General features: G+C 40.0%; 1 protein-coding gene across 2 annotated transcripts in view; it reads left to right on the top strand.

The window, feature by feature from the left end:
- Positions 1 to 643: 643 nt before the first annotated feature.
- chrna6 (cholinergic receptor, nicotinic, alpha 6) overlaps positions 644 to 14,875 on the top strand; it is a 73,200-nt gene continuing 58,968 nt past the window's right edge. For both annotated transcript variants that reach the window (XM_082164597.1, XM_082164596.1), the window contains exon 1: positions 644 to 886. In XM_082164597.1, coding sequence (XP_082020723.1) covers positions 829 to 886 — 58 coding nt within the window. In that variant the 5' untranslated portion in view covers positions 644 to 828. The remainder of the gene's footprint in view (positions 887 to 14,875) is intronic.

Raw genomic sequence — 14,875 nt, 5'->3', positions numbered from 1 at the left:
CAGTCTTGTTCCAAATATGTTTTACTTTTTCTTGTACGGAACACAGGAGAAATATTGAAGAATTTGTTTTATGCATTAACTATAAATGATGACTGAAGATGTAAGGTCAAAAAAAAAAAAGAAAAAAAAAAAAAAAAAGACACAAAGTACGGTATTTTTTGTGTAATACAAAGTGGCCCAAATAAAGTTTCCTGTAGCCATAATAACTCAAATTTAAGTCGTGAAAAATATGGCGCGTTCATAAGAAAGAAGTCTTTATGGAATTGGCTTGAGGGAGTTTACAAAACCGATCTAAATGTTTCAACTTGCCTTTTATCACACAAAGCTATCATATGGATTTAGAAGACGGTTATTGTACATGGACTGTATACTTTTATGGTGATTTTGCATCTTTTTTTTAATTTATTTTTTATGGCTGTATGTCTTCAGTCACCATTCATTGGCAATGCAAACGAAGCCTGTATTTTTTCAAAATGTGTCCTTTTGTTTTCTACAGACAATCTTGCAGGACGTGAACGACGTCACGATGAGTAAATGATCACATAATTACCATATTTGCATGAATTACCTCTTTAAATGGCTGTATAAACGACTCTGTGATTGCGCGTCTCATTAATGACACTTGAAGACGTGTGGAAGGATGCACGCGCCCAGGGGGAGGGACGAAATCAAATCCATCTCACGCGCTTTCTGCTCGCGAAAAGCACAACTCAGCCACACAACCGGGATCCGCAAACATCCTTTTTACAGTTTGTTCCTACTCAATTCATTCACGAATTTGTTGATTTCTTTTGGAAAGGGAGACGGACTTCCTAACTGCGAAGCTCGATGAATTCTGCGGGGAGAGTGACTTTGTTTTTTATTTTAATTGCCCTGATCACGCAAGGTAAGTTCCACTGTATTCAGTGTATTAATACGTTTTTATGATTGCAATAACTTCGAAAAAGTGTACTTGCTCTGCATCTTTTGCCCATGTCTGACCTATTGTGATCAAGCGAAAAAAGTATTAGCCTAGGTTATATGCTGTCAGTCGTGAACTATAGTAAACAATGTCTTTAAATAAACTTGGTGAGAATGTAGAACATTTTCTCAGTTCTCAATATGTATTTATTTTTAATTTTTTTTAAAGAATGGTTCGCCCAAAAAGGAAAAATCTTGCATCATTTACCTTCATGTTTTTTTTTCTAAACCTGCATGACTGAATTTCTTCCGTGGAAAACAAAAAGATGTAGAATGACAGACTCGGTTATCATTTAGGCTACTTTTATTATATGGAAAAAGGTGCAACGAAAGTGAATGCTCGCTTCTAGTCACTAGCCTAATAGGCTACTGCCTAACACCCCCTTTTGTATCCCACGGAAGAAAGTAAGTCAGAAAGGGTTTAAACAGCATTGTGGTGAATAAGTTATGATACAAATTTTGGGTAAAATCATCCCTTTAACATGGTTTCGTTAATGCAAAAAATGACCAGGTGCTAAAGTCGTTTATGCATGTTAATTAGTAATCAGCGTGACAGCAGTACTTAATTCGTATTTGTCAAAAGGTTAGGTATTTGGATTTGTATCTTATAGATTAATGCCAAAGCGTAACATTTTAATATAGTCAAATTCATTCTTCACGCTGCTGGCGTGCGCGCGGGACGCGGAGTTTCGGGTGCATATTCGTCTCACTCGGGAGACAGTAACTGCGGGATCCCACGGCTATTTTAGACAACGATAGCACAATTTTGTTTAATCGCTTTAAAGCCTTTTATCGGCTGAATGAAACCGGTAGGTGAGCCCAGTGGCATTGCTATAATGAAATGCGGGTTAATTAGTTCGCTTTTCACTTTCGTCAACATCCGCTTGTGCGTCAGAGCTTTGAAATATTTAAGTCTTTTCGGCGCAGAGAAAGCTGTTTACCTTAAGTTTGCAACATGTCCACGTTTGGTCGTGTTCACCAGTTTTTGTCACTGGATTAAGTGTCTGTTGTTAGTTTCTCTCCCATCTTGTTTGGTTTATGTGGTAAATCTGGATCTACTGTAAAATAAGAAACAAGAGGCTTCACTTTTTGTCACTGCATGCATCATGTCACTCAAGAATGAGTCACACACTGAGGGGATAAACTTAGAAATAGGCAAAGACTCAGAAGACACAGTCTGCTTTGTTCTTTCATCCTGTTGAGTTTTCACATAGTTAAATTCCTTTTGCTGTTGTTAGCTTAGAAGAGAAGAGCTGTCTGAGGATGAACTCGTGTTCAACTCGTGTTCAGCTGTATGTCATTCTCCCTGCAAGCATTCCCTCCATGCTGGACTGGTTACAAGGCCCCTGTGTGAAGTGAGAAGCAGAGAAGAGACAGACAGAGATAGAGTTTGGAGAAAGGCACAAGAGTGGCTATAGGAAAGGTTTCTCTGGAGATATCCACAAATATAAAGTTTTGGAGAGTGCTGTAGGGAGTTACTAATTTAGGCTAGTACATATCACTGTATGCCAAAGATTTTCTGTGGAATAGTCATGAACTTATCCACTCATTATCATCAGTGAGTATATTTTTATATAGCCTACTCTTATATATAATATATAAGTATTTAATTTATTATAATCTTTTATTACAGGTTTCAGAGTTGGGCAAGTTCATTGCAAATTAACCCAATGGATTTGTAGGTATAAGCAAAAATGGTATTTAAATTCTTTTTAAATTTTTTTTGATTAACTTACAATAGTTATGAACTTATATACTTATGAACTTAATGTACTCTAGTAAATCATGATCTGAGTAACTGGGGCGTTTAAAGGACTAAAAGAATGAATGTTTATTAAAAACTTTAACACACACACACGTTTATACAGTGCATCCATATTGTTCCTATATTGTTCCATTTATACACAATATAAATGTTGAAATGTACAATAAATCTTATAATTATGCATACAATGTTTGTAAATATTCGTGTGAAAATTGTATAATTTGTTTTATTTTAAATGCAGTAATGAAAATTCCATTAAAATCCCTTTAATTCAGTAGTTCTTAACTTGTATCTCTCTTCACAACAACACAGACACAGGTCGGTTCCTTCAAATGGGTGTTTAATTTTTTTGGCTCGTCTTGTTTTCGCCATGAGAACATATGTAAATGAACATAGTATAAGCACATTAGCAGATTAAACTATTTGTAGTCTGAAAGTAAATGAGATACAAAATGACCAATACATTAAACAAGTGAAACAAATACCTCGTTGGCAGTATGTTTTGAAAATAAGTCCTTAAGTCCTTAGTTTGGCAAGAATTCTCTTTACCATCTGCTTGACTTAAGACAGCACTGATTTTAAACTTAAATACAACTTAGCACTGCCTTGTGACGATATTAGATGACCCAGTCCCATCCTGTATCCTACCTGTTCCGCTGTCCTCATCATCAAGGCTGGTTCCGTCTAGTCTCCTGAATCTTTTAGATTTTCCTCTCCCACCCCATCACCTGCCCACCTCATTGTCCCTGTCATCACCACTGGCTCTGTCCAGTCCCCAGGACTCACCGGCTCTGCTGGTGTCGTGCAGCTCCTCGCCTCCACTCCGCCAAAGATTCCCACTACCTCTCTATGAGATGGATCCCTTGGCTTGGCCTCAGGCCTCCAGGCCCATGACTCCACCTTGGCCTGTCAGCCCATTGGTTTCACCTTGGCTCTGTGCTCCCTCAGCCTCGCCATGGTCTGACATTGCTTAGGCTTCACCGGACACCCTCGTACCTCTTGCCCCACCTTGGTCACTCTTCATCCTGTTGTTACAGTGGACTTCCAGGCCTCTGGCTGTGACTCAGCCCTTCGTACTATCTGTCACGCACTGCTCTGAGACACAAAGGTTGAGGATCCAAATTCAGTATTTATTGAACAGGGTAATCCAAAGACGTAATCTAGATAACAGGCAAGGGTCATGCACAAACAAACTATCCAAACGATAACAGATCAGGGCTGAGGCAAAGAGAGAAATCCGAGGGAACTAGTGATGAGTCGTTCATGAACGATCCGTTCATTGTGTCTGTCACGTGACAAAGGAACGAAAGACTAGGAAGTTAAAGTAATTATTTATGTTCCCTGTAAATTATTTTCAAACACTTTCAGGAATGCAGTGAGACACATGCAAGACTTTGCAGAGAATGAATGAGAAAACCAGGCTTATATGGAGTGAGCTAAACAAGGTAATGACATACAGGTGGATGTGATCATGGCTGATTAGTCTGTGCAAAATATTATGGATAATTGAGCATGTGAGGGAATGACAATAGTCTGATTTGGAGTGCCCTCTGGTGGCTCTCAAGGGCACTCCAGTTGGTGACCGTTACATAGCCCACCTCCTAGTCTTCCAGACGCTCCTAACATAGAGAAGTCCAGGAGGGAGGCAGAGCGGAGACGGACAAGGGGGCGAGATGGAGGGCCAGGTCCGTGGAGAGGGGGAAAGACTGGAGATTGAGATAGTGCAGGGGGCCAGGGCGGATGCAACGCTTCAGGGGGCCAGGCACAGAGGCGACCATCTTGTCCAAAGACACTTTCGTAGAGTCGGCCATCTTGTCCAAAGACAAAGGCGTAGAGTCTGCCATTTTGTCCGAAGACACGGGCGTAGAGGTGGCCATCTTGTTCGAGGGCTCTGGAACGGTGGCGGCCATCTTGGCTGAGGGGTCACGGGATGGAGTTGATGTGTGTGCTGCCCACACAAAATAGCCGTGGCCATGATGATCAGTGCTGTATCATCCAGAGCTGACTCAGGCACGGCGGCCATCTTGTTCGAGGACTCTGGAAGGGCGGCCATGTCAGGCCGAGGCTCTGGAAGGGCGACCTTGACGGGAAAAAGCTCAGGCTCGGCATGACATGACCTGAAGAAGCTCAGGCTTGGCAGGCATGACGTGACGTGAAGACGATCAGGCTCGGCAGGCATCTTCACTAGACATGGTGGTGAACTTGGTGGGCCAAACTCCGCGGCCACTAGAGCTTGGTGCATACTGCCCCCTCCCAAAAAAATGTCTGAGGGAAACGACCTCCTCAAACTCCCCGACAGTGAAGGAGGAACCAGTCAACTGAAGGGAATAATCTAGGAAATCACTGAACGACCCTTGAAGAGCATTGTGTAGTAGTTTGTCCTTGAGCAGACGGTTAAGCCTGTAACAGAAAAAGTCGATGAGAGTACAATCTGGCAGTTCAGAAACATTTGCAATGTCCAGGAAAATATGAATGTGCTCTTCGAGGGTGCGGTTACCTTAGCGCATGTGGACTAACTCAACTGCTGGATCCATATTTGACGATGTCTTCTGTCACGTACTGCTCTGAGACACAAAGGTTGAGGATCCAAAAGCAGTATTTATTGAACAGGGTAATCCAAAGACGTAATCCAGATAGCAGGCAAGGGTCATACACAAACAAACTATCCAAACGATAACAGATCAGGGCTAAGGCAAAGAGAGAAATCCAAGGGAACTAGTGATGAGTCGTTCATGAACGATCTGTTCATTGCGTCTGTCACGTGACAAAGGAACGAGAGACTAGGAAGGTAAAGTATTTATTTATGTTCCCTGTAAATTATTTTTGACTGCATTATGATTTCTTAATTCAGAATATGATCAGGATTGCGTAGGTGGATGTGTTCGGGGAATTTGCCTGTTAAAAGTATAACATTTAAAGCCCCTTAAATGAATGAAATGACTCGAAAAAAGATTAGTTCATTTTGATGAAAGAGATCAAACAAGGGAGTCAGTAAAATGATCAGAACTTCCCATCGCTAGAGGGAACAGGCAGAGACTCAAGAGAACCAGGACACGGTAGAAACAGGATACAAACACACTCAGAAATGCAATGAGACACATACTGTACAAGACTTTGCAGAGAATGAATGAGAAAACCAGGCTTATATGGAGTGAGCTAAACAAGGTAATGACATTCAGGTGGATGTGATCATGGCTGATTAGTTTGGGAAAAGGATTATGGGGAATGGAGTCTGTGAGGGAATGACAATAGTCTGATGTGGAGTGCCCTTCTGGTGGCTCTCAAGGGCACTCCATCTGGTGACCGTTACACTATCCTAGTGCTTTTGAAGAATCCATTTTTGTATATTCTGCATAATCTTACTTATACCACGCTATAGGTGACAATTTGATTCTGAGGCCCACCATTTGTACACAACAATATTCAAAGACCTCAAGATTTTTCCATTTGTTTGTGATTTACTGGATAAGGATGAAGAATTTTTAAAATATATATTTTTATTTCTACCTGGTCAGAGTTTGGTATACAACTAGAAAATGTATATTCATTTTAAAAATGACCAAAGAGTAATGCCCAGAGAGTAATTTACATGACTAGAAAATTCTAGAAAAGTTTTGAATATTATTTTGAAAAACTACAGTACCTCATATATCCAGGTTTTTCAAGGGAACTCATGCTGCCTCGAGAATGATGCTGTGGGAATGCTTTACGGTTTTGTGTCATGAAGCACGTCTGAAATCAGTCCAATCGTGTGATGAGACGTCAGAGGTGGGTAACGCCACGATTAGGAAACTATAATGCTGCGTTCACACCGGACGCGAATAGCGCGTCAAATTCGCGCCTGCTGCGTCTAGTTTGACGCTTGACCACTTTGTGTTAATTCGCGTGTCAAGAGCGAAATTGACGCGCGTAAAAACAAAAGTTTGAAGCGAAATTTACGCGCGTCAGAGGCGAAAGTTTCGAAACCCGTTGGTGGCCATCTTTTTTAGATGTTTATCGAGCATTAGCATTAGCGTTAATCGAGAGAGTCACCGCTCGTATATGCTCTGGAGAGCAGAAACAGCTGCGTACGGGACATCGTCGCTGTACTCGGGTCCACCAGACCCTCCAGAGGGTTTCAGGAGTTTCACAATTTGCTCCAGGAGCTAGGTTTGCTGGACCTAACGGTGAGGACGCTGACGAGGACAGCGTAGGCCGTAAGGCCTCGGCCTCGAGTGGTCGCTGCCTGACGAGCCCGCGCTCTACAGCCCGGCGCGAGGTTCCCCTCGCCCGCACTCACCTAATCTGTCATTTATTTTTGTTTTGATAATAAATGGAGCCAGCCTCCAAAAGTGAAACCTGTCCTTTGATTTTTGTTTTTATACACTAAATTGTGTTTGTTGTCTTTACATTAGAATAATTATGTTTCATATAATCTAGAATAGATATGGAATAAATAGCATTCAATACAAAATAAGTATCTCTCATATATTGAAATCGAGTTTTTATGTGAAAGATTTGCTTTGTTGTGCATTTTAGTCATATTACAAAATAATTGATTGAGGCCAAACATAAAATAACATTATAAACTGTCACTTCACCACGTGACAGCAGCAAGCAGGCTCCTGATTGGTTAACGCGGCGCGAATTGACGCAGAAGTTCAGATTTTTCAACTCGGGCGGCAGACGCAAATTCGCGTCAAACGTGTGAATGCACAAATAGCACTAATAAAATGAGGCGTATTCGCGTCTACCGCGCCGCGCTCTACGCCTCATTCGCGCTGCAGGAATTTTTTACGCGCATAACGCGTCTTTGCATTGACTTAACATTGAAATCACTCGTGCCTGACGCGCTATTCGCGTCCGGTGTGAACGCACCATAAAGCATACCCAAACAGTGCAACACTAGCTTCTGTGTCTTCAGTAATCACTATTCGTAAAATCATTTGTCTTATTTGGTATTGTCTGTCACTCAAGCATATATGGCTATATATATGGCTACATATATGGCGCGGTGGCTATTCAGGTCGTGGGGATCACAAATGGATCTAGCAGTGCCTTATCTCAGGGTTTGGAAGCACGCGCTGCGGTTTCTTCTGCCCCGAGTGAGGCACCGGTGTTCCAGTTATCAAGCTCTGAGGAATTGGATGTTGTAAGCATGGATGCAGGAGATGCTGAGGACTCGCCACCTCACACTCCTGCATATGAGGAGCTTATGGAGGTTGTGACTCTGTTGCCAGGTTGAACATTGACTGGCCAGCAGAGAGTATGAGTTCATAGTTCAGCGTTCATCCTAAGAGTATGAGCCTGGACGCAGTGAGAGAGTTGCGCTCTGGGCCATCAAGGAAATGGCAAATATCTTTGGCTAAACCTTAGCAGCATTAAAGAGAAAGATAAGAGTTTTCTTATGGATGCTCCTTTCATATGGATATGCTGTCAACACAGTCTTCGAGGGGTTTCAGAAGGCTAGCAAACAGGTAGCGGCATTCCAGAAACTTCTCCCCCGCCGCTCTCAGGTCTCAGGGTCTGCTTAGCGGGAGCAGCCCCAAATATCTGCCAGCTCCTCACACCGTGCCAAACAGAGCATCGCCACCCGAGCACCCCCCTCACCACAGAAAGAATGGGGGTCAGGTTGGCACTCTTAAACGCAGCCTTCACAGGGTAAAACGGATCTGAGGACTGTTATCTCCAAGAAGGCTGTGGGGGAAAGAGGTTCTGTCCCCTCCAGGGGGAAGTGGTCAACAACTCATTATATGGTGCCCATTTCCCTTCTGTACCCCCAGGGGGCCGTTCTGCCAACTCTACCACCTCGTGTGCTTCGGGGCGCAGCCGTCTCCGGCCAGCTTCAGTGTCCGCCCGGAAACATAGCGGTGCTGGGATGCTCTCCCCCTCTGTGGAGGGTCCCAGAGCGACCACTTCCGTTGTTCCCTATGGGTTCGCCACTTCAGGGCACCGAATTGGTTACTTGAGCAACACCAGAGGCCAGTCTCGAGAGACTGGTTCCCTTAGTAGATATTTTAACAGCGTGGAAGCTTTTGCCAAATATATCTTGTTGGGTCCTACACACTGTCGAAAAGGGTTACACTATTCAGTTCGGGTCTCGCCCGCCCAGATTTATGGGGGTCCTGCCCACAGTGGTAGGGCCCGAGCAGGATCTGTCCATTGAACAAGAGGCGAAAGCTTTGTTGGGTAACGGGGATATAGAGCGTGTACCACCCCTCGACAGAGAAACAGGTTTCTACAGCCGTTATTTCATCGTTCCAAAGAAGGATGGGGGGCCCATTTTGAATCTAAGTCAGCTGAACCAGTCAATTACGCAGCTCAAGTTCAAAATGGTAACCTTGAGATAAATCGTGCCACACATCAGGCCACTACTTTTCACTGCTATCTCAATTACAATCAAGTACAAATTAACTGTATTCAGTTGTGTTGTAGGCAGTAAAACAGTACAGTACAGTACATTATAGTCAAACTCGTTTTTATGTTGAAATAATGAAAATTTCTGTGCCACCCCAGACTCGTTGCTGCCCCCTGCCTGGCCACCCCTATGAAAAAAATCCTGCTTCCACCACTGCTGATGAGGAACATCCTTAGGGGAGGATTGCTTTTTGGTCCACTCAAATGCTCTTCACATCTGTGTTTTGGTACTGAAGAGAGAAATCAATGAGGTTCCAGCAGGGAGAGAAATTGTAGGAGGTAAACCTCTCTGCTCCAAACGAGGAGAAAAAGGCAAAAGAAAGTAAACAAAAGAAAAGAGAAAAATCACCTCATCTCGATGATGGGTGTAAAGACATTTTGAATCGTTTCTCATTCTTTTTCTTTCTTTCTCATACCAGCTTTGCCACCTCTGTTTCTTCTGCCTTCCTGAGGCTGGTTTATTTATATATGGTGTCAAGGGTCTTGGAGCCCCAGGACCCTGCACTTGCACAATTCTCTATGTTTCAGTGTGATCAGAGGTAACGCTTCAATTCATATGTAGGGTGAACTGAGAGAAGAAGAAATTATAATAGAAGTTTATCTTTGAGCAGAAAATTTCACTTTTTAAAGAATGGATGACAGTGCTTGAAATGTGAATATTTCCATGTGGCTTAGTGTCATTCCTACTGCGTTCGGAATTAGTCACAAACTCACATACTCTTTGTTCCAGATAGAAGCTACACAGCGCACGCACACACACACCACAGATAGTGACGCATGTCCTGACAGCACCTCACACACACAGAAACACAGTCTGCTGTGGGAACAGGCATGTGTATGCTACTGCAGGCTCAAGTCTCTGGGCAACAAGGACAGCTCACCTGTCTGATTCTATCTGTAATGCTTTTCCTCCACTGACAGAGAAATACACTTAGTATCCTACTCACTTTGAGGGAAAGAGCAAAGAGGAGTGTTTCTCTCATTTGCTTTCTCTCACTCATTACTTCTAAATGAGGGCATATGTGCTCAGCAGCAGTTCAGGAGTGACATGGCTTTATATTATCACAGATGACTCTTCAGTCTTTCCAACCAAATGAACACTCTTCATTACCGCTGCTTGTGTGTTTCTTTGATCTCCATCTAACCAGTTTCTGGAAAATTCAAGTATTTTGGTTTGGCGATACAGTTAAAATCATATCAGTTTATTTTTTAGCGTTTTTATGAAATTCAAGATATCTTGAAATACATGTATTTGCTCGAAAATGGCATAAGGGTAATTTTGATCAAACCATCATTTTGACCAAACAGCCGTTATTGCCAAGTTTTTCTAAAATGTTTCTATAAATCTATCTTTCTATGTAATTTAATTTTGACATATTTTTTTTATATATTGCACCAATAAAATAAAATAAAAAAGAATCCAATATCTAAAATATCTTTTAGCGAAAAAAATAAAACAATTAAAGCTGCAGTCTGTAGTTTTTCCTCTTTGTCGCCATATCTGTTCGAAATCTGCTATTGCAGTTATTCGCGGAATTATCATCTTTACGTGAGTTGTGCCTCGGCATGGCACAGCACTGTCAGTCACTGCGCCAGTGTGGGTACTGTCATTCGGAATCACAGATTCAAATTTTTGGAAGTATGACCAATATAAGAATTTTCACCGGAAAATGTCATCTGAACAAGTAAGTACATCCACTTTTGTTCTGACCAACTAAGGGAAAAAAAGCATTGCAGTAAATCGCGCTGATTAACGATCGCTTATCATATCACGTCAAACCGTGCAAATTATACTTTGTTCTCAAATTGTTAATGTTAACAACATCAGCATTGCGTGATTACATTTAATGCCCTTCTGATATTTGTCCTTGTTTTCGCATGGTTGCAGTCTCTTTTTTTCTATAGCCACTCCGAAGTCCGAAGTCTTCTGCATTTTACACTGGTGATTGTCGTTTGAAACTGTCTGGATCCGCCATCAAATTGATAAGTGTAATTATATCAAGTGCTGTGAGAAAAAGCTATACATCTCCACCTCCAACTTCCTCACACGCAATATAGCCTACTAGCCGAGACACCTTTTTTGTACAGATGTGACGCAATGATGCAAAGACATGCTCAAATTTCCCACGGAAATCCACCAGTACCACTGGAATTGAAAACATTATCACAAGCTTACAGTTTTGAATCGAGCTAAGGCAAGCAGATCGTTTTGAACACTGACTGGTTATGTACTTAAAAATTTATTTTTAAAAAAGTTACGGACTGCAGCTTTAACTAATTTCAGTAAAGAGGCAATAAATTCCACGGTGACTCATACCTGTGGCTTTTTCATATGTAATTGCAATTTTAATGGGCTTCAGTGCTGAATCCAGTGGACCAAGTCAAATGTTGGGCTTAACTGTTATGAACTGTAATCCTCATTGTGGCCACTGATGGCTTTCTTGCAATTATGATAATGTATGTCATTTCTGCTCCATTCTTACATTTTTATGTGAATTGGGGTCTGAAATGGAATAAATTTGATATAATTGCCAGATTTTGTAAATAGTCTCTTGGACATAAATATATATATATATATATATATATATATATATATATATATATATATATATATGTATATGTATGTATGTATGTATGTATGTATATGTGTGTGTGTGTATTTATTTATTTAACTGACAGTGTTAATACATAATATTATCAATTGGCAAATATTTTCATGATTTGCCAGTTTTAGTAAATGCACAGAATCCTCAAAATTCACCAAGGGCACTGGACAATGGTATAAAAAGTGAACATCTTTTCACATCCTCATTTTTTCCAAACCTGTATGACTTATGAGTGTATGAAGGAGTTATAAAAAAATAAATAATAATAATAAATTGCAAGTCAGTGGTAACCAACATTCTTTCATAACAATCTTCTATTTTGTGTTCTTCAGAATAAATAAAGTCATACAGGTTTGGAACGGCATGAGGGTGAGTAAATCATGACAGAATTTGAATTTATTGGTGAACTATCCTTTTAAGTTTCCCACCAGGGTCTGCATAAGAGTTCAACTTTAAAATATTGTATGGTCCATGCAGACACTGCTCTACTTTAATTTAAAAGGGTTATCTTAAGCTTGATGGGGTTCAGAAAACTAACTTTAAACTTCAATACTCTGCTTTGTATCTTATGCATTTCAGTGAGGGTTAAGTCCATTTAATTAATGGAAGCAAGGCCTTGCTATCCTTGGCTAACCCCATTAACAGAGGGTCCCATTGGAGAGTTAACTAGTTGAAGTAATTAGAAGAGGAAACTAAAACAAGAGCCATACACACATGAGACAGCAGCACTGAAATCTCTGAGTGTCCATGAGTGTGTTTGGGTGTTTAAAGTTCACAGCATATGGCTTTTCTATAAGGCTCACTGCATTCAGTCCTATTCCATTTTTGCTATGTTTACAGAAGCGATTACTGCAAAGGAGTGTTTGCAAAATCAATTTATGTTGTGACCCTGGATCACAAAACCAGTCTTATGTTGCATGAGTACACAGATTCATTCGTACACAGTATATTTGTGGCAATAGCCAACAAAACATTGTATGGGTCAAAATGATAGATTTTTCTTTTATGTCAAAAATCATTAGGATATTAAGTAAAGATCATGTTCCATGAAGATATTTTGTAAATTTCCCACCTTAAATATATAAAACATTTATTTTTGTGAATGGATGCAGCACTAGCACCAATAGAAATGGACAACTTTGAAGGCGATTTTCTCAATATTTCGATTTTTTTTTTTTGCACCCTTAGATTCCAGATTTTCAAATAGTTGTATATCGGCCAAATATTGTCCTATCATAATAAACCATATATCAGAGATTAAGATGGAAAGATTATGTATTCAGCTTTCAGATGATCTATAAATCTCAATTTAAAGGAACACTCCACCGTTTTTTGAAATAGGGCTTATTCACTTTCTTTCCTACATTTAGATAGGTGGGCAAATGCATTTTTGTCTCAGTGCATGCATTGTTTTAGTTTGACAGGGTCGGCGCTAGCTTAGCTTAGCACAATGAATGGAATCCTTTGTTGCCAGCTAGCATGTCCTGAGTAAAAGTGATATACATTTTTTTAAAAACCCACCTAATTACTTCTTGTGGCCTGCGTATTCACAACAAGCACAAATAGTGATGCAGATTAACACTAGGCGATTTCCTAGGCAGATATTGACTTATATATTAAGGACTATATTAGGGGGAAGCACAGGCGAAGCACTACTACTTGGGCGTGATATCTCTGCGCCCAAGTAGCAGTGCTTCACCTGTGCTTCCCCCTAATATAGTCCCAAGTCAATATCTGCATAGGAAATCGTCTAGTGTTAATCTGCATCGCTATTTGTACTTGTTGTGAATACGCAGGCCACAAGAAGTAATTAGGTGGGTTTTAAAAAAAATGTATATCACTTTTACTCAGGACATGCTAGCTGGCAACAAAGGATTCCATTCATTATGCTAAGCTAAGCTAGCGCCGACCCTGTCAAACTAAAACAATGCATGCACTGAGACAAAAATGCATTTGCCCACCTATCTAAATGTAGGAAAGAAAGTGAATAAGCCCTATTTCAAAAAACGGTGGAGTGTTCCTTTAACAAAAATTACACATAAGACTGGTTTTGTGGTCCAGGGTCACTTATATCACTGCTAATCCATTATTTAATATAAATCTTAAAAGTTAATTTGTTGCAACAATACATGGAAGCCACCGTTTTAAGAAAACAGCTTTACGGTTGTATTGAAAAGCTTATTTCAGACCTTTTTTAGCACCCAGTTACAATTTACACACTATTGAATATTTGAACATAATTGCATCATTACATTTAGCTGAAATGTAACCCCATGTATGGACTAAATATTTACTATATTTACCAAATATTTAAAGCTATAACAGTAAGAATAAAATGGCAGAGTGATTGAATTAAAACAGATATTGGACAGAACAGACTTCATTTATAGATATTATAATATTGACCTTCACACTCATTTATATTTTAGGAAAGATGCTAATAATTAGTTTTAGTGTTTAAACGGTGCATTTCAAAATCTATTTTTTTTAATTAAAATCTCATTAAATAAATGTATATTATAAAATTATTATTTATACATTTATTTATAAATGTATTTATTTTATAAATATTTTTTATATTTATTTATTTCCTATTATCATTTGAGATATAGTTCCTATATCTTATATATTTAACTATAATTATTTAATTTATATATATATATATATATATATATATATATATCATCTTTCAATAGAAAAGGAAAAAGTTGAGGCGAAAGAAACTGAAATGTGAGCTTCTGGACATTGCATCTGTTTAAAAATTTGAAAGCCACTTTTTTCATTAGTACAGGCAAACCTCATATGTGACTACACTTACGACCAGTATCCTACTAGACTATGTCTAGAATAACAAGAAATGGTGCAAACAAGTTAAGTTCAAAGTTGCAAACTAACTAGTAATCCTATATAATGTGAAGTATATCCCATTTTAAGTAAATACCTACATTCAAGTGCGACCCTACCCTGTTCTTGACTCGTCGTGTGTTCGTCAGTGTTACCTCAGACTTGTCTAGGTCCATCAGAGTGCACTATTTTAAAGTGGTTCCATTTTCCACTTGATTACACCTGGTCTCTTTGGTGATAGCTGATGATGACCTCTAACCTTGAGAGTTATATTTGGACCCATAGTGTCTGGTGGTAGGACTTT

Source organism: Leuciscus leuciscus, assembly GCF_965113295.1.
Source record: "Leuciscus leuciscus genome assembly, chromosome: 3".
NCBI lineage: Eukaryota > Metazoa > Chordata > Actinopteri > Cypriniformes > Leuciscidae > Leuciscus > Leuciscus leuciscus.
The sequence above is the reverse complement of the archived record's forward strand: the minus strand, read 5'-3'. Positions and strand labels throughout refer to the sequence as shown.